This window comes from Liolophura sinensis, chromosome 1 (assembly GCF_032854445.1).
Source record: "Liolophura sinensis isolate JHLJ2023 chromosome 1, CUHK_Ljap_v2, whole genome shotgun sequence".
Classification (NCBI taxonomy): Eukaryota; Metazoa; Mollusca; class Polyplacophora; order Chitonida; family Chitonidae; genus Liolophura; species Liolophura sinensis.
In genome coordinates this window covers 16,058,673-16,086,385 of record NC_088295.1, presented here as the reverse complement: position 1 = coordinate 16,086,385, position 27,713 = coordinate 16,058,673, and the positions used below count along the sequence as shown (strand labels likewise).

Here is a 27,713-nt window from a genome sequence, read left to right as displayed (position 1 = left end):
TTCTAATCCATTTAAAAGTATATAATAAAGTAACCAATATTCGATGGTATTTCATGCATTCGTAACTCAAATCGTCACGCCGTTTACATAAGGTTTACATATGTTCACCCTGATTACCAGCAACCCTGTATTGAAACACAAAAAAGCCTCATGCAGACTGTGGTGATGTGTAATACTACACATGTTCGTGAACCTATTGCAGGGGTTAACTTGGTCAACATCACAACTGCGTGCGGACATAACGTACTGACAGCGCAAAACTAGGAGTACACACACATCAACCGGAAAAGCCCTCTTCGCATTTGATTTGAATTAGGCTACTACACACATTCATGCATGCCTGTTAATCGGTTCCCGTCTCTTATTTCAGCTTTGTAGGATGCCAAAATAAGTTACAAAATTTCGATACATCGAATTTCACTTTTACCACGACTGAGAGAGATAGTAATATGCCCCAATTTACAAATCGTTCAGATTTTCAGCCAACGTGGTAAAGGTGCGCTCCACATTCGCGCACAAGCACCGAATCCATCAAGGCGTTGTCGATAAAGCATCCGGATAAGGTTGCTGGAATGATAGGGGTTATTTAAAAACTAAACACAGAAGCCATGCATGTTGTTATATATGGACCAAAGAACATAATCGATGTGACCTTTAAAGATGTAATCATCTACAGTGACTTGTCCGAGTATTTTTTGATTATCTCTTTCACAACTGGCATTGTGCAGCTGAAAGTATGCCATATCGCTTACCAGTGATAGCAGTCGGAATAACAAATACCTGTACGCCGTTGTCTACATCAGAGCTAGATCGGCAATAATGTCGTCACAAATGGAAGAAATGGTCCAAAATGTAACATGTCTCGATGAAGGTTTATAATGACATATCATTTACTAAAAAAAATCAGGAAGACTGTTCACAAGACTAAACGATCATACAAAATGACCTTGAAGATGAACCTAACAGCGAAAACTGGAACATTGTTTATGACTCACCAAGCTGAAATTATGTACAAGATTTCATTTCTAAACGGTGAAGTGTTTTACAACTGCCTGATTTGGGGTGTGGGGGTCAGGGTGCATATATCCCTCAAAAACCGATAGTGGACTAACGAAGAGAGGATGATATTTTAGACGGATCAGCTCAACGCTTCACGTTCAGAATTTCAGTAACGTTTACACACATGCCTTTGGGTTATGAATCAATAGATAGGTTTATTCAATAAATGTATACACAATTAGGAACACAAATTACGTTTAAACCCTTACGGCATGTAACATTGCCTTATTTGCATCATTTAGTACACCCATGAAAGCAGTATAATGGTCAAGAATGGTTCCTAATAGTTGTGGTACCATATATAAAATTTAACTAAATAAGACATCAAAGAAAAAGTATATCACTGACTGTACTTAAAACTCTCACAATCGTAGCCTATGAGTTAAACTCTCATAATTGTACCCTATAAACTCAGTATACATCCTACAAAGGGTAAAAAGAGGCATATCTAACTGTGTAGCTATACATAAAACAAAAGGATCATGTATTCCAATCAACTAACGCCTAAAAAATCTGCGATAATGCTCCTATGCAACATTAAATGCATATCAGACAAAAACAGCATTATTCAGAACTCAAAGATAAATTATTAAATATACCTATTATTTGTGTCCTATTACAAGTTAAAAGCAAATATGGGTTCACAAATTACCAAGTTTTGGGAAGAAGCATTAAGTGGCATATACTTACGGAGTGTGAGAAGGAAGCTTAAATTCCATAAAGTTATGTAAGCATTGAGCAAAACCGTTTATCTGTATATAATGGTTATTCAGGACACGTCATAAAAATTCTCTTAAAACAATGTCAATTGAACAGAGACAATGGTGGAGTGGGTACATATTATATATATATTATACTTTTTTATATAATATAATAATGTTATTATATTATAATAGCATATCTTGGTTAAAAATGGAAAAAATAATATCAATATTTTTTGGACGGAAAGCTTGATTACCACATGTTGTGTATATCTGTAAAGACAAAATAAAGATAAATTCAGATATCTGAATGGGTAAACCTGACAATTTTAATGATATACCCCATATCCAAAATTAAATAAAGCCAAACTAGAAAACAGACAGACTAAATATCAAGATATGTCCGTTTCCCCATGTTTATTACCAATAAAGGTCTTGCTTAAGGTTTGGGATCAGACAAATGCACCATCTGACACAAGGCAAGTGAAGACTAACACAAATACACTACATTACATTGTAACAAACCAGATATCACATTAATAGACAAATACATGGTAATTAACCAGATGACATGTAACAGACATCCTTAACATGGTAACACAGCAGATAACATATGCAACACACTACCCTACATGGTAACAAAGCAAATGACAAGTGTACCACACTACCCTACATGGTAATAAACCAAAGGACATGTGTAGTACACTACCCTACATGGTAACAAACCAAAGGACATGTGCGTACACTACCCTACATGGTAACAAACCGAGTAACATGATAAGAAAGACTCAGAAACAAACAGTACAGTATGTAGCAAACTAGCTCACCTCCTAACACAAGTAAACCTTCAAAGATTCACACTTCATACGAAAGGCTAGAAAAAGTTATCTGTAAATGTGGTGTATTATCTGTAAATAATTTTTGCATGATGGCTATTAGGATCATCTCCTTCTATATTGGAACTCTTGACACATTTATGAATAAATATGCTCTAAATGAGTATGTGATGCATGCGATTCATACATGTACTAAAGACCATATTTACAAGAAAAGACATTTTCAGTTTCGCAGCCTGTCAAATGAAATTTGTGTCTTCTTAATTGGATTTTCTTCCTGTTAAAATAACCACATCACTGGTATACAACAAGACAAACTACAAATATAATTAACATTATATAATCCATACAGAAATTTTAAAACAATCAATAACACTTAACAATTCCAACCAACACTCTCCTAAAACTTTATATATCTCTCCAAGGAATGCCATTTTCTGAAGAGTATGTTATCAAGTGCACTTTTTGAGAGTTAATTTTAAATATCTTTTTGTTTCATATAATTGACATATACATATACATGTCAGTAAAACAGGTGTTAACAATATGTAAATTGAGACAATTTTTTATTTGATCACAGATAATAACATTCATTTTTATACAGTAACATAATTTCTCTTACAAAAAACTGGTACCAAGGTTATTTTACAATAAACACTTGCTGCTGGAACAAGGGCCTAGATTTGTGGGATGTTACACCTTTTGTATTGCCTTGAGATTAATGACCTGCAGCAGAACACATCCAACAGTTGAACCATAATGGTTCATTACCCACAATCTGCCCAACCTGAAACAGAATCTATCTTCCGAGGGCACTACATGTACAGAATGAATTCTATTGTACAGATATGTGAATCAGAGATACTCTCCCAACAATGCCTTGGCAAGTGGCAATATTATGATGGCTTATCACAGATTAGACATATATAATTTCAGAACATGTTTTAATAAAACATATCCAGCACGTATATCTGCATTTTTCAGCAGATAATACTATTTTTTTACCCTTACACAAAAAATTTAGGGTCAAAATTTATTAAACTGGAACAAGTATATTTTTTTCAATTCAGTATTGTTTCACTACAGCATATTAATGACAAGCACAAATTCAGAGATATACTAAGTGTTCAGTACAGTACTAGTCTTGCTCAAGTTCTTGGCGAATGCTGTCCAAGAAACTCAGTCCTGACTCGTCCATTTTACTCTTTTGCTCCTCATATAAATGTCGCTTTTCCTAAAACATATAAGCAGATTGCATTATTTATTCATTTATTAAATTGTTGATTTATAAGGCCATACTGAAGAATTTTTCATTTATATGGTCGCAGCAAGTTTCAGGATAGGTGCACTGTCTGCTTTTAATGCATTATCACGTGAGATTTGTAATAGTGGAGCATTGCCGTCAACAGGAATTTACGAGTCACATGGTGTGTCTGGCCGAGAAAATCCAATAGTTCACCATAATGCAAGTTTCATGGGTGGAGGGAACAGGAGTGCTTGACGAAAACCAGACTTTTCCTCATGTGATGTACAGATATACATATTCCATGTATATTGCTCATAGACTAGCGGTCTTCAGTGAACATCAGGCTGCACAAATAGCCTCATGGATCATCTACTGCTTTTGTCACCCCGGAAGCTGTGAAAGTGGTAAAATCTAACCATATTCCATGTATATTGCTCATAGACTAGCGATCTTCAGTGAACATCAGGCTGCACAAATAGCCTCATGGATCATCTACTGCTTTTGTCACCCCGGAAGCTGTGAAAGTGGTAAAATCTAACCATATTCCATGTATATTGCTCATAGACTAGCGGTCTTCAGTGAACATCAGGCTGCACAAATAGCCTCATGGATCATCTACTGCTTTTGTCACCCCGGAAGCTGTGAAAGTGGTAAAATCTAACCATATTCCATATATATTGCTCATAGACTAGCGGTCTTCAGTGAACATCAGGCTGCACAAATAGCCTCATGGATCATCTACTGCTTTTGTCACCCCGGAAGCTGTGAAAGTGGTAAAATCTAACCATATTCCATGTATATTGCTCATAGACTAGCGATCTTCAGTGAACATCAGGCTGCACAAATAGCCTCATGGATCATCTACTGCTTTTGTCACCCCGGAAGCTGTGAAAGTGGTAAAATCTACCATATTCCATGTATATTGCTCATAGGACTAGCGATCTTCAGTGAACATCAGGCTGCACAAATAGCCTCATGGATCATCTACTGCTTTTGTCACCCCGGAAGCTGTGAAAGTTGTAAAATTAACCATATTCCATGTATATTGCTCATAGACTAGCGGTCTTCAGTGAACATCAGGCTGCACAAATAGCCTCATGGATCATCTACTGCTTTTGTCACCCCGGAAGCTGTGAAAGTGTAAAATCTAACCATATTACAGCGCATTAATATTTTACATAATTTAATATAATGATATGGAATTAACAAGTTTATACAACAAAAACTATTATTCATACCATCTGATATGCTACCAATATTTCACAATTAGAATCCAATACCATGTAAGATTTTGTCTGCAGGCCTTCACCCTCAATTGTGCACTGATTTGAGCCAGTCAAAGAGAGGTTCATGATAATGATTTTTTAGGAATTTTAATAGAACATGTGAGAATGATGAGAGTACTGCAATTTTGGTCGCATCCCTGACGACATGTGATGAGTGGTGACAAGTATTGTAGCTTGGTTGCATCACTGAAGGACAGGAGACTGGTGAGAAGTACTGCAGATGGTTTTGCTTGCATCACTTAAGGATGTGAGAATGGGGAGAATAGAGGTGTGCCACAGTTTTGTTCACATCACACTGACATGACAGAACTACAAGTGAGAATGGTAATGCAGTTCTGCTCACATCACGCGGGCATAACAGAAGGACAGGTGAGAATGATACTGCAGTTCTGCTCACATCCCGCTGACATGACAGAAGGACACGTGAGAATGGTCCTGCAGTTCTGCTCACATCACAAGGACATGACAGCAGGCCACATGAGAATGGTACTGCAGTTCTGCTCACATCACGCTGACATATTAGTTGTTGTGCTCATATTACTGCACCCACTGACCCACTATAAAGTCAATAAGTCAGCCAGATCATACCTTCAAGTCTTCTTCCTGTGTGTGAGGGGAGCTAGGCTGGCTTGTCTGTGCACTGAACTTCTGTAAACAGATGTTGAACCAAATATTCATTATAGTAATGACTTCTCTGGTAAAAATTTGAAGTAATCTTCTAACATGTACCATTTAACACAGAAATTTACAACAAATGTAGAAAGACAGTAAACATACTGTACAATGAACAAAGTTATGATATCATTTACTAACTATAAACTGATACTTCACGAAAGTTGAACAAGACTAAGTAGATTTGCCTCTAAAAATGAACAAAAAATGTTTGTCATCTTTTTCCATCTCAAATTACACACTCTTGAGTACTGAACATGTGAAAAAACAATTAATCTGCAAATAAAAATTTGTGATATGTGATCAACATAACTCAGGGAAGTTCACCATTTAGAAAAGTCAGAAAATGGCAGCATATTGAGGAAAGCGAGAGCAAACCGCAAGTTATCAATTATAACATATTAGGTGAGAGGTTTTGCTCAGGTCACCCGAGCCTTGTTTGAATTTGAACCTTGTTTGCATCTAAGTGTATGTGCTTGGTGCACCCCACGGCCTTGTACCTCAACTGTATGTACTTTGGCAACACCATGATAGAATACATGGCTGTCATTTCTGTCTTTGAAATGACATAATAGAGTCTGAAGTAAAGTAAATGTATTTACACTCACCTCAACATGGTCTGTAACAGAGTTATTGTGGGTGCCATTCTCTACTGAAAATTCAACAGGTTTTCTGAAAAAATAGGAAACATACTAAACAACTGACAAATACAATGTCAACTTGACTTACCCCATACACCACAAAGATCCCACTGAACACTATCTTAATTATGGCTTACTCTCCATGAAAGAGTAAAATACCCACATACCCACATAACCATGGTGGCTTACTCGCTACACCACAGTGGCTTACCTGCTATACCACATTGGCTTACCCGCTATACCACAGTGGCTTACCTGCTAGACCACACTGGCTTACCCACCACACCACACTGGCTTACCCGCTATACCACACTGGCTTACCCACTAGACCACACTGGCTTACCCGCCACACCACACTGGCTTACTCGCCACACCACACTGGCTTACCCGCTACACCACAGTGGCTTACCCGCCATACCACACTGGCTTACCCGCCACACCACACTGGCTTACCCACTATACCACACTGGCTTACCCGCTATACCACAGTCGCTTACCCTCTATACCACAGTCGCTTACCCGCCACACCACAGTGGGGTACCCGCTATACCTCACTGGATTACCCACTATACCACACTGGCTTACTCGCCACACCACACTGGCTTACCCGCTATACCACACTGGCTTACTCACTACACCACAGTGGCTTACCTGCTATACCACACTGGCTTACCCGCCACACCACACTGGCTTACCCACTATACCACACTGGCTTACCCGCTATACCACAGTCGCTTACCCTCTATACCACAGTCGCTTACTCGCCACACCACAGTGGGGTACCTGCTATACCTCACTGGCTTACCCGCTATACCACAGTGGCTTACCCGCTATACCACACTGGCTTACCCACTATACCACACTGGGTTACTCGCCACACCACAGTGGGGTACCCGTTATACGACACTGGCTTACTCACTACACCACAGTCGCTTACCCGCCACACCACAGTGGGGTACCCGCTATACCTCACTGGATTACCCACTATACCACACTGGCTTACTCGCCACACCACACTGGCTTACCCGCTATACCACACTGGCTTACTCACTACACCACAGTGGCTTACCTGCTATACCACACTGGCTTACCCGCCACACCACACTGGCTTACCCACTATACCACACTGGCTTACCCGCTATACCACAGTCGCTTACCCTCTATACCACAGTCGCTTACTCGCCACACCACAGTGGGGTACCTGCTATACCTCACTGGCTTACCCGCTATACCACACTGGCTTACCCACTATACCACACTGGCTTACCCGCTATACCACACTGGCTTACCCACTATACCACACTGGGTTACTCGCCACACCACAGTGGGGTACCCGTTATACCACAGTCGCTTACCCGCTATACCACACTGGCTTACCCGCCATACCACACTGGCTTACCCGCTATACCACACTGGCTTACCCGCCATACCACACTGGCTTACTCGCCACACCACACTGGCTTACCCGCTATACCACACTGGCTTACCCGCTATACCACACTAGCTTACCCGCTATAGGCCAGTGTAGGTAGCCTTCACATTAGAGTGGCTTACCCTCTACGTCAGAATGACTTATCTTATACACCTTTTATCAAATATGTATACTAGAACGGCTTACCCGCTGTCAGATGCGTCCTTCCCTGCAAATGACCTAAGATACTCTGTGACTTCATCCTGTTCGTTTCTAACTGCCAAATCCAAGGCTGTGCGGTCAGATTCATCTCTAGCTCCTATGTCCACACCATTAGTTATCAGCCACTTAGCAATCTCCACATGGCCACTGACAAAACAACGCAGTGCATTTATCTCCTTGATACTTATACGAGTGGTGTTTGCACCATTCAAAATCAACTAAAGACAAAATTCTCTCTCTATATATGTAAAAAAGAATGTCAGGTATTGGTGCTTTGAGTTGAATGTACCAATATTAAAAGCGTGTACCATTTCAACAAACCAAAATTGAGGCTATACATGTATATCATGAAGTACATGGAGAAGATGTCTGAAAAATATTGGTGTGTGTAGCATTTACAATGTATATACTGTTGTATGATTGCTGTGACAGCAAATTCACATAGTGTTTCCTGCACATCCAACACTGAAAGACGGCTAACTTCACTTTTAAGGGTGTGAATCTACTTTACTTAGAACAAAGACAGCATATACCAGTCGTGTTAATAGTACAGGTCAGGCCTCTCTGACGCAAAAAAATCCATAGGGACGCAGTAATTCTACTATTGTTGAGTCCCCGCCATTGGACCCACCAATTTCTGCTACGGGTATTTTCATAGAGAGGTTTGATGATGACTGGTTGAAGGTTCATCTATGCATACTAGCGCCAGGCTGACCATCCTGCAGTAGAGTTAAGCTTACCTGAGGGCAGCCAAATGTAATGGTGTTTGCTGGTCTGTGGTCAGGCAGTTCACAGTCCCTCCCAGGGATGCCAACAGCTACAAAGAGCACATACAACCACAGATCAGACATAATGTACACATGAACATTCATGTACCCTAATTCCTCAATCCGTTAATATAGGAAATATCAACTTTCAGTGTAATTTGTGCACCTTTTTATTTTAATTTTGGATACAAAACTACATTAACTGGGTTGGCCAGTTTCAGGGTTTCAGAAAAAGCATAACTTTATCAGTGACCACAGAACAATGCCTTCAGAATATGCTTGAATAAGCATCTTGCAAACATGCGAAAACAGTACATTACAGTACATTCAGAAGAAGATGTCGAATACTGGGTAATATACAATGTGCTGGCATCCATAAATCACAGTACTCAGTACATGTATCTGATAATTTCTTTGTTTAATTGCTGTTTAATGCCGTTCTCATGATTTGGTCTCATGAGTGGAGTGCCAAATGTAAACCACCAACTTATGGCAAATTACTGACACATTGTACAAATACATGTATATTTTTTAATTAAATCTATTTAATACATGTACATCTTACATTCAATTAGAAGAAACTTCTTTAAGGAAGTTTGTCTCATGCGAAGAAGTGCAGTGGTTTCTTTCACCAACAAAACCAACGGCATTCTTGGCTTCCTGTAGGTGAATCATTCCTGAGTATGGTGTTACATCAATTAAAAAAGCAACTCAATGGATAATTATTGTAACACTAACAGATTTTATATGATGAATACTAAATGCAGGGCACATCACTTATTATGTTATTACCCAATACGGTTCTATGATGTTACCTTGAGGGTGGTAGCATGCCCATGAAGAGCCGCCAAGTGAATAGCACTGTAACCTGTGGGCGTCTCTTTGTTCAATTCCGCTCCATTCTGCCCCAGCCACTGAGCAACTTCAAGTTGACCCTCTGACGCAGCCACATGGAGAGCTGTCCAACCCACCTCATTTAACTCGCTGTAACACAGTACACACACAAATAAAGTTAAACCCTGTTGCAAGAAGTTAAAATGTATGTGTGAATTACAGACATCAGTATTCCAAAACACATTCTTAATAAAAAAAAAGCTGAAATCTAAAATCTTATACATTCTGAAACTAAGTTTCTTTAGTTTTACAGAACATTAATTATGATTATATAGAATGCATATGGATCATCGGCTCAAGAGTTGCTTGTAATTTTCACTTCTTGCGTAAGTAATTTACACCTATCTGAATGAACATGTACCTATTTTAAGTACATAAGGTCATGATGGAAGACAATATTAAAATTCTACTAAAATATCTACATGTAAATGCAGTCAGCGTATACGTTCGAATATAGACCTACTTTATCTTGTCTGGGTGGCTCTGGATGATTTCCGTCACAATTGTCAGTTTGCCTGCCTTGGCTGCTTCGTGCAGGGTTTCCCCTGACACTGTGGTGACAGTCTGGGACACTTGAGGAGATGGCATACTCTCCTTCTGACTGTAACCAATCTGTAAAATTAACATCTCATTATCAGCTGTAGTCTCTTCATAATAAATTGACATGACTTAGTAAATTCAAACAATCAAGGGCACATGTCAACTCTATTGTGAAGGTGTTAATCAGGAATGCAAGCCATTTTGTAACAATGAGTAGAATCATATTGATTTGTGGAAAATTTCCTGAGATGTTTGTTTTTTTGGCATTTCATCTTCACATTAAGTTTATGTGGTAAATTAATCTTGTGTAAATTTAATTGATTCACATGTGATACATGATGGCAATCTGCATGATACTGTACACACTGAGTATTTATTCAACATCCTGGTGCAGACATTGTCATTTAGAGACATCATATACCACAACTACCAATCTAAATATACATCTACCATACAGCAGAGAGAAGAACTCACCTTGTCATCTTCCTTCTTTGGCTGTACTTGTTCAGGTCTTGGTGTTTCACCATCACTTTCAGAGTCTGAATCAGACTCTGACTCAGAACCGTTACTGCTACTGGAGTCTGAGTCAGAGTCTTCAGTGCCTGAGTCTGCTGCCTGTTCAGGTTTCTCTGTGTTGGATGTTGCTGATGCTGATGGGGCTCCATAACCATTTACCGCCTGTACTGGCCAAGTCTTTCCACTACTTTCGTCCACTTTCTTTGTGTTTGTTGACTGCTCTACCTCTGTTGCTGTCCTGTCTGTGCTGGAGCCACTAGTCGTTGAGGATCGTTCAATCCCAGAGCCACTCTGTGTGGTTCTGTCAGTGGCTGAGCCACTCTGTGTGGTTCTGTCAGTGGCCGAGCCACTATGTGCTGTTCTGTCAGTGTTGGAGCCGGTTTCAGTTGTAGTTCCCTCAGTCGCTTCACTGCTTGTGGATTTCTTCACTGTGAGCGGCTGGTTAAGCCGTTCATCAACAGCACCCTTTTTCTCACTTGTCACAGAGTCTGATGTAGTCCTGGCTGTTCCTGATTCTGTCCCAGACTCCTCCTTCAATACACGAGCCCCGGAAAATCCTCCAGTCTGTTCTATAATAGGCTCTTCTACACGGTCCACTGCTATACGAGGCACAACTCTCTGAGGAGCAGCAGCCATACCTGGGCTCACATTCCTCTCCTCAGAGGTGTCAGGAGTGGCACGTTGTTTTGGATCCTCCTCAGCTATTACAGGGAATCGTGATATAGGCATAATAACAGCCGCTTTGTTGGTTTCGCTGTAGTCAGAGGTGGTTGTCTTGGACGTCTCAGAATCAGTTTCTGTGATGGACAGTTCAGGTTTCTCTGTGTTTGCATCCTCACGACTGTCCACCGATGTACCTGTCCTAAAAGTGTACACTGGTCCAGCAGGTCTCTGATCAAAGAAGTCATCTTTCATTTTTCTACCAGGTGACACTAGTATCTTTGATTCTTCGTAATGGTGCTCCCCTCGGGTAGGCTTTGACTGGGTTGTTTGCGTTACCTTGACATCTGTTGAAGGAGGTTTAACAGGGATGATGATTTCCCTCTGTGTGCTCTCACTGCTTGAGGTGTCCGTCTCTGTATCACTATCTGTTTCACTATCTGAGGAGCTAGATTTTGACGACCCAGCACTTCGCCGAGCCTTCACACTGTCAGGAGAACGACGAGGGCTATCATCTCTTTCAGACTCCGTGTCCTCTCCATACTTTTTTATGTAAGACACATCACTACCAGAATCATCATCAGAATCTGAAATTGAAAGGAAAAATTTAATTCTTTAATACCAACTTTAGGACACACACATCCACGATCATATTTTTGAACAGAAGGTTTAATTACATACAAGATATATATTCTCTACCTAAACAGTCTGGAATGTGTCATAATTACCACAACAGCCATTTATACAACAGAACATAGCCTGAGAAATATGAAATGACTTCCCAGCTAGTGTACATTTTCAACGCTGGTCAGGAAATGTATATACACACAGGGCCTACATGAGCACTCGCTAGTTTTGGTGAATCCTGTTACCTTTAATAAGGGCACGGTCTCTGTCCACAGGTAGTACTCTATATGTCTTCTTGTCCCCGTCCTGACCCGACAACCATCGCTCACACGGACACTCGTACACTCGCTTGTCCACAGTGTCCTCAACCGTCACACCTTCCAGGAACCATGCGTACACTGGCCAATACAAAGCTGATATTCAGGATTCTTGCATTCAACATACAAATCAGCAGTAGCTATTACAGTATGGCATGTCACAACACCGTGATTATAGTTTTTGAACTCACTTAAGATAACATACACCCAATTTAACACAAAGAGCTTGAGCTAATCATAACAGTATTAAAAAAGCAATAAGACAATGGACATACTTAACTCAGGTCTGTCATGTCCTATCTTCACACACTTCAGTCTGCCAACATGAGGGGTGTAAACTGTAAATAAATCCTCCTGAAAACAATACAGCAGGTTGTAAATTAATAGTGTACAGCAGTGATTCAAAGAAGAAATTTGGTACTACAAGATTTGAAAAATTTAACAATCTATGCACATACATGTCCCTTCTGGAACTTGATCTTGTGCCTCTGAGATTCTGCCAGTAGGAACTCCTGTGAGCGGCCATGCTCTCCATACAGCGTGATCTTCACATGGGCCTTGGTGCTGGCACCTATCCTCTTGCCAGTTCTCACATAGATGTGGTACTGTGCCGGGGGACCAGCCCTCACAATGTGATCTCCCTGGCAAAGCAACAATGATGTAACATCATACAAAGCAAATATATAGGATGATGATGAACAAACACTGTCTTGAGCAATGCACAGACATAATTACTGCATCTTTTTGGAGGAAAACAAACATGCCCTATTAATACGTAGAATGTAAAACTACATGAACAATGCCTAAGATAATACACTGTACTTCAAAGCCTTTCATCTCAAACTTGAGAATATGAGAAGAACTGCATTCACAAAGGCAACCCTATACTGGATCATACAACTTACACCAATAAAAACAAATATGTTTGTATTCTAACACTGTCTCAGATAGTATTCACAAAGATTTGTTTATTAGATTATCAGACTATGACCCATATGTTTAAGCTCTAACAATTCTGAGGTACATGTATATTATTTTTTAAAAAATATCAACTTTTACTTCAGTACATTATTTATCAAACTTTGCAAACACATCCACAAATAAAAAAGACGAAAATGTACAAACCACGAAAAATTAATTAATTGTCAGCTATTAATTCTTCAATATTTGTATTAACCCACATAGCCTTTAAGTGCAAATATAGATGATTTGTTAGCCAACAACTTGATCACACTCCAGCACCAAGATGTAAACAACACTGCAAGTTCAAGGTTTACCTCATCCAAATCTTTCTCAGTCTGAAATAAAGCATGTTAACAGTTTATAACCTAACAAGCACAGGTTCTCAGGAATTGAAGTGCCAGTGTATGAAGAGGTGTTAAATCAGCCACCATGATCTTTAAAGTTCTGAATTCAACCATGCCCATAAGCTAGGAATATGATGATGTACATACAGGTGTCAGGGGAAAGAGTTGTCCCCCCTGGTCTTAGTATCCATGTTATTCAGTGCTGGGAACCAGTATAAAACAAAGTATCTCAGCTGCATTTTCATGTTTTACCCTCTTGTTATACACCTCCCCATATACACAAAAGTGTATTTAAATATTACTTTTCTGTATCATTTGACATGTGCCACAATGTAAAATGCAAAATATGTTGAGAATGAAGAAAAAGCAGCAACACTTTTCTCTACCTTTGCAAGCTCAAGTAGGAATTTTTAATCTTTCGTGGATAAAATTTTACTTTATGGAAAGATTTTTGTCCCTTTGTCAATGTTAGGCGATCTATTAAAACTGAAGGGCTACACAACAATGGTTTGATCTGCTCACCATGTCTCCTCTGCTGTCAGTCTGTATTGCCACTGTGCCACGGGTCTGAACACCCAGCTCTATGCCCACTTCTCCACTGAGAGGATGGGCTATGTCCATGATCTGGTTTTGATGTAAAGTGCGTGCAGATACCGGCCTACTGCGCCGTGTTGCAGGTCGTCCACCAGCAGGTGGCCTTGGGGAGCGCTCTGTATCAGAGTCAGAGGATTTCGTAGATCCTGATTCGGCACTGCCATGCCCATCCTTTCTACTGGTAAACACAATACAACATATATCACAATGCAGAATCATCTGTACTTTGAATACATTACATTTACTTGTTTATTTAATTGGTGTTTCATACTGTACTCAAGAACATTTCACTTCTACGACGGGGGCTAAAATTATGGTGGAAGGAAATCAGGCAGAGCCAGGATGAAACCCACGACCATCCACAGGTTGCTGACACACCTTCCCATGTTTGGCCGGAGAGGGAGCCAGCATGAGGTGGGCTTGAACTCACTGAGAAATGCTGGCATGCTAACCCCCTCGGCCACAGAGACCCCAAATACATTACACATACATACTGATATACCCTAATTCTTCAACCCTTTCAACTACCTCTGAGACTGATATATTGAAATGTTCTGAGAGAACTATTTAGTGTAAAGAAATAATTTATGTTTTACGAAGCTTTCATCTTTAATAAGACAAACAAATTATTTTTAGCGTCATTTTCATAATTACTGTTTGCATAAATTCCACTGAAAAAAATGCTTTAGTGGTTGAAAAGACTGAAGATTTACAGTACGTAAAATCAAATTTTTTAATAAAACTGCTGCCTAATACTTTCCAGCTAATATTAAATTATAAACACATGTCAGTATGCACACTCTTTCACTGAATTTGAAGCATATAGTATTTACACACAGAAACAATTCTAACATCTGCCAATGTTTGACAACCTTGAAGCCAATGTCACAAACTTGGCAGCAAGAGAGAAGCAGGGCATTGTTCTTACCCCAGGTACTCATCAGATCCTGGTGAAGTCCTGTCTGTAGTGTAAGCACTGTCGCGTCCCTCATCTGTGTTCTGTCACCAAACATAAAAGCATTTAACTTTCCATCTATAATCAAGCATGCAAACAACTCAACAATTTCAGTCTTTACTGTACCTTAAACTCATATTTAGCACTTAATACAAATATTTTCTTCAATACAAAGATAGATATTTCCGCAGACATAGACTTTTATCATCTGCATTACAAAAAACACGCACTTACTCGGTTCTTGCGATGAAAACCTCTTGATGTCTGAAAACATGAAAGAGATTATACGATTAGGCTTAAGCAATACTAGATACCCACACTAAGGCAAAGCTGATGTTTAAACCGTAACAAATAAATAATCTGAAGTCAGATGTTGAAATTTGATGCAAAAGGTATACACAAATCTGTTATAAATAGGGCATCCAGCCACATCCTTCTAATGCTTATTCACTGATTGCCTTCATTTGAGTACACCCACACTTTGGTTTAAACTCGGAGCACCTGTTCAACAGCATGTGTTTAACTTAGAAGATGTATGTATTTGATATACATGCATGCCTTCTGTACTTTCCATACTACAAAGGGTCTTCTGAATAAAATGCAGATAGCCCCAGTTACGTGTACTTTTATCTTGAAGATTTCAATTTACATACAGGCATTTGTCTCAAGTTTAAGGTAGATGTATATTCATCTCTTACCTTAGGTCGTGTCTCTGTTTCAATGGTAGGCAATGGTTTGTTAGTCTAAAATTACAACAAATTGCACTAGAGAAATCATCTGAAATTCTATTAAATGTTTTTTTTTTTTATTCTGATAATCAACATTAAGGAACAAAAGCTCAAAAGGGACATGGGCACTTTTCTGACAACACATTTTTTGTTGACTGTATAGTTTATACATTTCAACTCCATTTTAAACCAGATCATGTCTCAATTTTATAGTCATACAACACATTTTACATAAATCCAATTTCATGTAAGTAGTAGTTAATGTAAACAAAAAAAGATTACTGTAAATCTTCAATCTTTTCGACCTCTAAAGCACTTTTTTGAGTGGAATTTATACAAACAATTATTATGAAAATTACATCAAAAATTTGTTTGTGTCATCCAAGATGCGAGCTTCATAACAGTGTGCAGATTATTTCTCTACACCGCATAGTTCTCACAGAATGTTTGACAATATTGGTTGCAGTGGTAGTTGAAAAGGTTGAAGAATTAGGGTGATTTGAAAATGTCATAATACATGTATATATACCTCAAAAGGCGCTGGTGCTGACTGGATTTTAGGTCCATTAGGGGGTCTGGGTTTGTGGTCTTTCAAGTCAATTGTTTCCTGTTCCGATAAGAATAATTATAAACTTGTTACTCAATGCAGCATCTTGTTTTCACTGGTATGCACATGTAACTACTTACAAGTACGTAAGTATGCAAATAAGGGTCTTAATGCATGTGTATAAATGTACTCCACCAACATACCAAGCTGATAGAATGTCCCCTACAATATTTGTGGCTTAATGATATCAGCATATTTCTCATTCCAAACATCTGTTTCTATGCATTTTTCTAACTGAGTTAATCAACACAGAGGCACACAGAATGGTATTAAGCTCCCCAGAAACATACATTGTACCTTCAGTGATGTACATCGATATTTGAACACACTATATCTGTATGCAAGTAACTTTTACACAACTGAATGCTTCGTCAACATAAGAAAAAAAGAAAAATATAACACCGATACTCACATTTGCCACTAAAATTTTAGATGCTACAGTCACCAATCTGTCTGCTTGTTTCTTCGTGACATAATGAGGTGGTGCACTTCGTATCACGGGACAACCGCCTTTTATACTTCTGTAATGTATACAATAGTAAGTACATGTATCTTTAATTATTAAGGAATATTTCAGATAAAATATCACAACATTTAAGAAATGGACATCATATATAATTTTCATTTAAACAATATAGGTATTGTCCAGAGGCAATAAATTCTGAATTCATCATGCACATAAAAACCTTAAAAAAAAGAAAATGAAAAGTTACAAGTGAATTATACTTTATACTTAACTATCTACAGAGCATAACCATATCTGTCTGAATACTACATTGTATAATCTACTAATGATCATCTATCTACTCCATATCAATAACATTCACTATTTAAGTGATCCACACATCAATAAGTAATATGTAAGTAACCTTTATATTAAAATGTTACCGTACCCATGGTCACAGGCTCACAGGTGAGACTGAATCAACAAAATTCCAAGTCTCTTATTTGCAAAGAATTTACTGTACACATTTCATATTGACTCAGGGTTCATTTTGCTGGGTACTTTTTGATGCATATAAGACAGACTGCCAATGACACTTCAACAGGCATAAAAATGTCATGAAAACTTACCACAGTAAAATTTTCAAGGCAGGACAGGTAGTCATGGCAAATGTATATATTGAACAGTATTTATTCATCTATTTGATTCATGTTTATCCTGTACTCACCTATACACTGTTACAAGGGCTCCACCCAGACCATAAGGGACAAACACCTACGTGTGAGTAGGCGACAAATTTCTGCTTTAACCCAAGTCAAAGCCTACCAGTAAGAGGAGATGCATTAAAACATTCACCCTCACTGGTGAAGCTGGTCATCTTTCAGGACAATCTAGTTAATGACAAGGTCAAAGAAGGCCCCTATGTGTACATAATTCTACAACTGCTAGTTATAGCATAGCAGGTAAAGCATGCAGTCTGAGAGAAAAATTAAACTGCAAAAAGTGCCAACATGTTCATTAAATGAACAAAACTTTTGTAGATTTTAAGCAATAAGAGCTCCTACCTTTTCTTACTTGACCTTGTACCAGTGTGAAGTGCTGAGGACGACTCTGGTCGCAGTTTCCTGCCCTTGGACGTGTGTATGTACGAGTAACTGGACAGGTATGGATGCTGTGGGGAAGACACAAAGTATGAATAATGTAAACACTGAATAATGCCATTTTGACTATCTAGAATAAATCCTAAATTTCAGTGACTTTTCACACATAGAAAATAATCACATCATACACTTGAAGTTTTCTTTCTTGCCACTTAGTGCGAGAGGTCTCAAAAGGTGATCTCTTTACTTCAAGATAGTGGCTTTAATATCACATGGATACTGCTGCTTCACGTGTCAAAACCTGTGTGAATTCAATTTCCCACTCCAGGCACCATTATTGAAGTTTCACACACACAGGGCTAATCAGAAGACCTTAATGAGACTAGACTGTGGAAAGACAGTTGTGAGTACACCAGTCTATTTTATTAGCAAATAAAGTCACTAATGAAATCTATGAACATGTCAAACATGTATGGAAAACTAATGAAAAGAACTTGCCTTTTAGCATAATGAACATGCCTACTTACATGTACACTCCAAAACAACAGCTTAATCCCCTTTGTTTTTGTTTCTTGTTTACATGAGAATAAAGAATGTGGATAAAGACCACCCTGTCAATTATTTTTGCTATTAAATTTACAATATGGCTGAAGTCAGACACAAGAAGGATAAATTACTGCTGCTCATATAATCTATGAGCATACACCCATAGACTCCATCTACATCTAACTAAGGAATGAAGAGGGAGAGATAAGGAAAAGAGAGCCAGAGAACTGCTACTACATGTACATAAGGCAAGTAGAGTGAATAGACAAGACAAAATTGTCAGCGAAGTATTGTGGCATTTTTTTCTTTTTTTCAGACTGAGGTATGCTTTATTCTATAAAAGATATAGAAAAGATTCAACAGCTGCATGCAGATTAGATCAGAAGATCAAGTCACTACAGCCATCACAATGAGCTGTCAATTGTCAAATTCTGTAACCAATGTCAAATCCCTGGTTTTTTTTAACTTTGAAATTTGCTGTCAACTCACAAAAATATCCATAAAAACAGGACTGCAGCATTTTCATAAACTACATTAACACATGTTGGGTATACATAAAAACAGACTTGAAGCACATGTAAGTATACATGTATGTCACAGGGTATACATGTATGTCACAAGGTATACATGTAATAACAGCACACAGTTACACATCAGGTACCTGCCGAGTTGGATGCCATGGTTTGACTGGGCGCTGTGGATAAGTCAGAGCATTTCCCTGTAACTGTTCTAAGGTCTTTGATATAAGACATCACCAAAAAAATTGTAAACAATTAATGAAAATTAATAATGATTGTAGATTTGAATAAAACTTTCATTGTCTATGTAAAACATATTATTAATCCAGTGAATATGCACATTACTGCTGTATATGTTCTCACATATACTGTATATAAACAATCAGATCTATTTCGCAAACATCTAGTGCAATTAGTAGAAGTACACTGGAAGTTTGTGCTTCTTAATCTTCCCTCAATTTATTACTTATATACATCTGTCATGTTTTTTTTTTCAAATAACTATAAAATGATGTCCCTAGATACTCTGTAGGCCTATTGATGCCTTTGTAGGTAATACATGCTCCAACACATACACTACATTTTGAACTTACTATAAGCCTTGAAAATGCTCATTTGCATGGAATCAATCCACTTAACCCTCAATAACCCAATATACACATGTACATTTTCAAGTGAATTCCTTTAATTAATGAAGCCTGATCAATTGGGATACCAAATGTGAAAATGTTACCATGGTGCCTAGGACATTGACGGGTGCCAGTTACACGTACCAGCGAGTGCAAAAATCTTTGTGATGTAAAGTGATTTCATTCAGCCAGATTTCATTTCATGTGCTCATAAATACTTTAATGACACTCAGCCATTTGCATCTGGTGTGATCGCACAAAAAGTATATTGGCAGAGAATAGATTTAAACACAAACCATCGTGTCTAGGTCTGATGTCTCAAGCTGAAACATACAAGCTCACAGCTCTATTCATAATCAGAAACACTTCCAAAAAATTTGTCTGGCTTCCTCACTGAGTTACATACACATTTACACAGGGATATCTACAATTTCTTAATTACTGAAACTTTGCTATACAAATCTCGAGTATCACTGATTTGAGCGATTTTCTCATAAAATCCTATTGAACAAGAATGGCTATTGAAATATATACTTCTTGTCTTCATATTTGTGTGTTTATCAGGAGTGTCAGGGCAGTCTGACCGATGCATATAGGGCATGTCAAATCAATAATTAACTATATGTACACGTACATGATTAAGAAAGCTTTCTCTTATTAATACATAATACAGTAAGAGACAGAAAATGAAGCATCCCACCAGATGCTGTTGCAGTTAATAAAAGGATATTATCATGAGAATGGGTTATTAACTACACGTAAGCATGTAGATAACATCTGAACACCAATATAGTCTATGGCCACGTCATTATTTTACCTTTCCATTTCTAGTTCTTGGGATTGTCACACACTGTAAAGGTTTCATATTTTTATTAAGAAGATATTATTTTCAAACATTTCTTTATCTATCTACAGTAATTCATCAATATTTATGCATGTCCAGATGGTATTTATTTCAAGTAAATATATTATGACATTATTATTTAGACACACAAAAAAATACATCAGAAAAGCCCTGAAAATGAGCAATCCAAACAACATTATCTCCATCTGACAGTAAATAACATTCTATGTTGCCCCTTTAATTAATGTCAAAATTTCAGGATGCAAAATCCCAGTACTTATAAGTACTTCAAATTAACTGATCAAAATACCAAAAATTCAATGAATATTATTCAACTGTAAAGACTTTGGTCTGAAGCTCACATTTTGTAAGTAAGAATAAATGCAAAGCATTCATTATCAAACAAGTACACTTGTTAGTGTAGAAGTTATTTTGAACTTAACGCCAGAAATAGCATACCAGTGTCCTTAATAAATATACAGTAAATGTTAACAGAATGTAAACCTTATACATATAGCATCCAACTGATTCCATGGACTTACCACAAAGTCTGACCTAGTGATGTAACTTTCTAATGCCCTTTTGACTTGTTTTTCTCTGGGTGACCCTGGGGCATTAACCTGATAGAACAGAAACATAAAATGTAAGACAAGATACTTTTAAGAATCTCAAAGTATCCATATGCTGTCTTCCTTTGTAATATACATACATTATCGACAAAAGTTAATACATTCTACTCCGTCTTTAAGGAGATTTGTATGAAATAATTTAATGTCTACCAGTGTCTCATGTAGCAAATAAATATATGCTCCCAGCCTGTCAATCACCACCAAGCCGAAAGCCTTTGTACTTTAGCTGCAATATTGTCCCCCAAGCAAACACACACTTGGGAGCTCACTCAATAAGCCTACCACAGCCGCTGTCACTTTAATGCTCACTGTTCTGGAGGATGTATACATTACAATCAGCACATCCATCCACCTCAGTTTTGTACACATGTTTAAAAATTGAATGCAGAATTTTAATTGTTAAGTTATCACATGTATTGAGGATTCTTTGTCAGTAGTTAACAGTAGATACACAGAGCTGTAAATATCCACAGCACATCAGAAATCACAACCAAACTGATAACATGTTACTACATAAATTCTGTCCAGTTTTCCTCCCCCAGCGAATAAATTGTTTTGCTGAGTAAAACATTTCAGGATAACATTCATTTTTTAAGGGCTGTATGCTATGTGTTTGTTAGAAGGCCATTATTCACAAAACCAGCCCATGCATACATGCTCTGTCTCAACTATTGATTTTTGCCCCAACCATACAGTATACCAATATATCAGAGCAGTCTCAATGCACCTTTGAATTAAATGTACATTATTGATTATGTTAATCGGGTGTAGCACTTCAACTTTAACTTCAGGTATTCCTGAACATTTTAACCTCAAACCATTTGACACTAGAAAGCTGCAGCACACAAAAAGCTTCATCACAGTACGTGTATATTTTTCTCACATCTGGGAAAACCCAATATAACTCTTACTGTTAATGTAACGCCTGTACTTAGAAAAGAGCAGAGTAATTTTTGGCATCAAAATACTCTCCTTAATGGGGTACATGTATAAGATGGGCATACCCCTGGGAACTGTGTTAGCCTAACTCTAATGCTGGGGGACCTGAAGTGATGCTTCAGTGGGACATCCTTCAACAGGCTACACTGCAAAGTTCTCCTCTGTTAAAAAAAAAACAGGAAAATTACTATAATTTCAAATAAACATGACAAGTATACAACTGCTGACCATAAATAGCCAAAGTAAAAACAATACTGAAAACCTTTTCATGCAGCCAAAAATGATATTGCCCTTTTGGTCCCATTTCAGAGGATAAGTATATGTGCATGTAACTCTGTGTTTCTCTTTAAGGTACACTTATACCCACTAATCCAGTATAAAACATTACTTTGAATTATTCATTATTATATATAGAAAAAGCAAACCACACGATAAACATGTAAAATATAAGTACATAAATGAACTGAATATACACAAAGCACTTGGCATAATTTTGACATCGCATTCTCTTTCTTTTTTGGTGACATCCCTCTGTGATGTGACATCGTTTTTCCTGCAAAGTAGGGCAAAACACTGCCTTCTAACATGGCAGATAATGAAAATTATCCTCCCAAATATGAGCTAAACTACCTAACACCTTGCTCCATGTTACCAGCCCACTCCACCCTTGATTAGTGAGTTGCACACTTCTAGCTTTTGATAAACATATGCTGCAGGGCCAATGGTACATGTAGGTTAATTCAAAATCAGACGCCCATGGGCTACCTTCCAGATATTGACTAAAAGTACCCTTTGCAGTAAACAACTGATCAAAAAAAAAAAAACTCAACCCTTTGGAGTGAAAAAAGGATATCTGCCCTTTTACGCCTTCATTAGGGCCTGAATAAAAAATTAAAGCTCACCGGTTTAAGCCTGGGATGATCCAATATTGGCCGATTAACTCCTGACAGGTCAAATCCGTCTTCCAGTCTTTTCACCTCAAAATAATATCGCCTGAAATTATGAATAAATGAGTGCTGGGTAATAGTTTTTCAAAGGAAGAAAAACCAATAGGCTCATTGACAGGAATGCAGGTAAATGGATGTTAGACAAAAGTTACACAAAACTGTTGCAACTGTGTTCAAGGCTGAATGTAAAATGGAAATTCACCATTCCATGTAGCAATACTGTAATTCATTGTGAGGCTAATCAAAACCAATCACTTACACAATGGCTGTCAGACAACCCCATTAGTCATCAAGTTTCACAACAAGCCAGCTGCTTTAAATGTTTGAACCAGTAAAGCCAGGCACACGTGTACACTGACTTGCGATCCTAAGCATCTGTATCCTTACCAAAACTAACCTCTAGGTACCGATTACATCAAAAAGTCTGCTAAAACTTTGTGATTGTGAGCATCTGTTGGTGTCTGACCAGATTCATTTTGTTTGCACATTTAAGCATCACTGTGGTTAACAATGTAATAGCTATACTTTGACCGCATGCGAAAACTGACAGATCTGGGTACAACTACATACTTCAGGTCGGATAAAAGTAGAGCATTTTCAACTGCAAGCACCTGCTGAGTCAGCAGTTGTAAATAGTCGCAAGCCTGTGAAGATTAACAAAAACCAGCAACCAAAGGTTGCCAAAACCCAGCTGCTCCGAGTAGTAAGGTCATTTTCTCCCAGGCTTCAGTTTTTTCTTTCAAAACCATACTATTTTTGTTTCCAAATACATTTAATACAATATCTGTGGTTTCTCTTTCTCTACTGCAGCAATCGTCCACCGTAACATATTGCACTTGATTAAATGTGCTCAATCGACTGATCACACTGTACATGATACTGTACAATATGTGCAGACTGGATAAATGCTTAAATCCTACGCTCATTGAACGCTGATGTGGGTTATACCTATAAACTATTTGAATGGGATAAAGCAATACGTCCTATGGTCATTACTGGCCACAGCCACAAGCCCTTTAAGCTGTACCAAATTACTACACCCATTGTCTTTACATCATGCTATATACCCTAGTTCAAGTGGATGGACTACTTACATGTGTACCCTAAAATTAAAGTAGATAGGTAGACTGGGCATAGCATGGTATAAACAAACAATCTTCTAACATGATACAAAGGCCTGTGTAGTCCAAATATTCGGACTAAAACTTGCAGCAGATATTGTGATAGGCCTAACAGCATGCTGCAAAGTTAGAGTCAGAAGTCCTTCAATGTGAAAAAATTAAGACTTTCCAAACAATGATGTTGATGCTAAATTATCCAACTTATCCTCTTGTTTTAGCTACATTCGAGCACCTGTAGTCCTTTTCTCCTCGTCTACAGTCTTATTTCCCCCTTGTTTGTCCATTGTCAATGATATTTTGACAAACGGAATCTCCCACAGCTCTTCTCTGTTCACACTTTCACTCTTTCAGGTATGGCCGCCAATAAGTACATCATAGACACTGCCTCACCAACATCCGAACAGATATGAGCCTTCCCCACTTTATCTTTCTTAGAGTTGTTGGTGATTTGTTACCCTTCAATAGTTTATCTCTGTCAGGGCATTAGCCAGGATCTGACAATAGGGCGTCCAAAAAGGCAGGGGGTTTGGGGACCGCCGTAAATAAGCAGGGGGTCTGCCGCCGGAGACATTTTATCGCCACTGTATCTTTGAAAATCAAGACCTTTTAATAGCTTTAATTGCCATTATATCACTGGAAATAATGTATTACTATTGGACCCCAGAAATTGACTGTTTTTAGGGGCACCCAATATATCACACTTTTCCCACCAATGACTGACACTGAGTGCGAATCACTAAAAAGAGTACATAAATTTTATATTAAACTATGTAAGGTTACAATCTGTTATGCTTTGGACAACCAAGTGTGAAACAGGAGGTAGAAAAACAAATTGAACTGTAAAATACACAATTCAATACAGATGCAAGGAAAACAATGGCAATTTGGCGCAGCAGTTCTGACAGTTCAAGTGTGAATGCTGTGAATCAGGAGGTAGAAATAAATAAACTGTGAACAATAAAATACACAAAAATACATATAAAAGGAAAACAATCAAAATGCATGGTAATTTGGCACAGCAGGCGCATGTCACTCACAGTTACACTACTTCACATTAAAATGCAACGGAACCAAATCAGAATACAGTATACATAGCTCTTACAACTGAGACTGAGAACAGGCAGAATTATCACCACTGAATCTGTGACTGTCACTCACTAAAAAGAGTAGTGGCACCAATCACCATACGATTTGAGCAGCTAAGTCACAGTAGGTAGAAATAAACTTTGTAAAATACAAAAAACAAAACAAGAAACAATTCAAATACATGTTCTATCAGTCACATATCTATGTCAAGAAATTAACTTTTGGCACAGTGACACAGTAGTGCATGTCAAACATCATTTCTGTCACCTGAATACATATATGAATACACTTTGAAAACTTACATATTAGAAAAATATTCACAATCTAGTATACATACATATAATGTTAATACACTTTGAAACAGTGTACTGGTCTGTGGGCTGGGACTAGCCGTGCCTGCCGCACGCTTAATGGGACTCCTGTCTCGTGGGTCGCCTACAATTTCTTCATCGCCGTCCCTCTCACTGATTACGAGCGCTAATGCAGACAACAACAACAACACAACCTCACGTATGTTTCGATGGAACGATGTTGAATATATTTATTTTGTTTGTGACCCCCCAAAAAATGTTGATTCAAAATTTTGCCCGTCCAAAATACCCCTTTTGACCGGATTGCCCGTCCAGTTGGACGGGTGGACGGGTGTCTGGCTAGCCTGGTGATCTCTGTCCTTCAGTGTTTTTTTGTCGGCAGTGCTCTTGTCTGTCCAGAAGTTTTTGGGGCAATGTCCATGACACGTGACGTAAGCACTTTGAGCCTATACATTGGCAGCCATCCTGGTAAGAGTCAAAGCGCGAACAGCGAAGAGGTGTGGGAGACTGTTCATCCAATATCGCTGACCATAGACAAATACGAGAAACAACACTGTAGTCGAGGAGAGGAGGACTGCATTAGCTCGAATGCAGTTAAAACAAGAGGATAAGGTGAGTAATTTAGCATCAGCAACGTTGTTTGTTTTTTTTTTCACATGAAAGGACTTCTGAATCTAATTTTGTAGCAAGTCTATCACAATATTTGCAAATATTCGGAATAAGGCCTGTGGTAAATACTTAAAGCTCAAAAGACATATTCCTATCATTACGTAACTCCAACTCCTTTTCTCATACTAGTTTCATTGGAGTCTTGGCGCTTACAATGTTAATTTCGTACTCAACCTAAGTCCAGGCTGATTGTCTGTTATCGAATAAGTCTCGCGCAAATAAGACACCAACCTAAAGAACTGCTTTCCAATCCCACCATACCACCACCATGCATCCCTACTCGATTTAGAACAGATTTATTATAGCCATCAAAGCTTCTAATGAAAATGCTCCTAAATGCATACCCCGCTTCATAGTGGAGCAGTGAAAAGAAGGCGGCATTCGTCAAGGAGCATATACCATGGATACCTTCACGGCTATAATAAAGTTATTCTAAATCGAGTAAGGACGTATTGTGGCGATGTACCTGAAGCAGGTCGTCAGGTTGGTGTCTTTCATTTGTGCGAGAATTCTTTGATAACAAAGATTATCGGCAGCGACCTTCGTTGAGTATGAAATTAACACTGTATGCATCGAGACTCCAACGACGCGTGGCCAGTACAATAACATCAGTTGGAGTCTTTCTAACCATTATGGTACTAGTAGTACTACGTTGACCTATTTAACAGTTTAAGTTCAATACATTTGACAACCGAGCTGAACAAAGACAGCTTCAATTCCGTTTTAATGAATCTTCAAAGGAAATTGGTTGTTCAAGTATATTAACTGGGAAACAACAGAGCACATATCATGCATGTTGTTGTTGTAAATGCAGGTTATTTGCCACAATGCTATGAGAACGCTAAATACTTCCGTTACGTTATACTTACAATTTCTTGCCAACAGATTTAACGACGGCGTCTGATGACATTATTATAACCCGTTATCTCCGTCGAATCAAATGGAGGTAATCCTTTAGTTAATACGATACGCGGTCACCTTTCCTGTTCTCACATCCATGATCCACGTTTGCTTTCTTGTTGCGACCGCATCGCTACCACATATACAATGAATTCCTCCGCTGACGCTAAAGACAAAATAGTGCCAAGGCATTTCATGACAGTCACAAAATTGTCAAAGTTTATAATGAACATTTAGATCTGAATTTCAAATTGATACTTCATTTTAAATAAAAAATGGAATTATTGAGCTTTGTACGTGAGAAAAGTTGTTGTGCGCATGAGTACATTATGGCTGGATCTCAAGTGGTATCTATGCAGGGGACTACATATTGACAGTGCGCGTTATCAGCCATGGCCGCGCGAAATGTGACTACGCTACTGGTACTGAATCGCGTGTCCCGG

The 27,713-nt window shown here is 38.4% G+C and overlaps 1 protein-coding gene across 4 annotated transcripts; it reads right to left on the bottom strand.

The window, feature by feature from the left end:
- Positions 1 to 1,196: 1,196 nt before the first annotated feature.
- LOC135473625 (serine-rich adhesin for platelets-like) lies at positions 1,197 to 27,386 on the bottom strand. Of its 4 annotated transcripts, XM_064753513.1 has the most exons (24): positions 27,240 to 27,386; positions 23,139 to 23,229; positions 22,302 to 22,397; positions 21,211 to 21,288; positions 18,096 to 18,202; positions 16,999 to 17,107; positions 16,509 to 16,586; positions 15,950 to 15,994; positions 15,486 to 15,515; positions 15,225 to 15,295; positions 14,225 to 14,474; positions 13,673 to 13,693; positions 12,854 to 13,036; positions 12,671 to 12,749; positions 12,324 to 12,476; positions 10,878 to 12,038; positions 10,750 to 10,826; positions 10,199 to 10,347; positions 9,657 to 9,825; positions 8,815 to 8,891; positions 8,060 to 8,221; positions 6,409 to 6,472; positions 5,717 to 5,776; positions 1,197 to 3,830 (listed from the first exon to the last, which is right to left on the bottom strand). In XM_064753513.1, exons 1-24 carry the CDS (start codon positions 27,278 to 27,280, stop codon positions 3,735 to 3,737), a joined length of 3,447 nt encoding a protein of 1,148 aa, XP_064609583.1. In that variant the 5' UTR covers positions 27,281 to 27,386; the 3' UTR covers positions 1,197 to 3,734. The 4 variants fall into 4 exon arrangements, with proteins under 4 accessions (XP_064609583.1, XP_064609559.1, XP_064609567.1 ...); XM_064753489.1 differs by having other exon boundaries at positions 10,750 to 12,038; XM_064753497.1 differs by having other exon boundaries at positions 10,750 to 12,038; positions 14,225 to 14,471.
- Between the last annotated feature and the right edge of the window lie 327 nt (positions 27,387 to 27,713).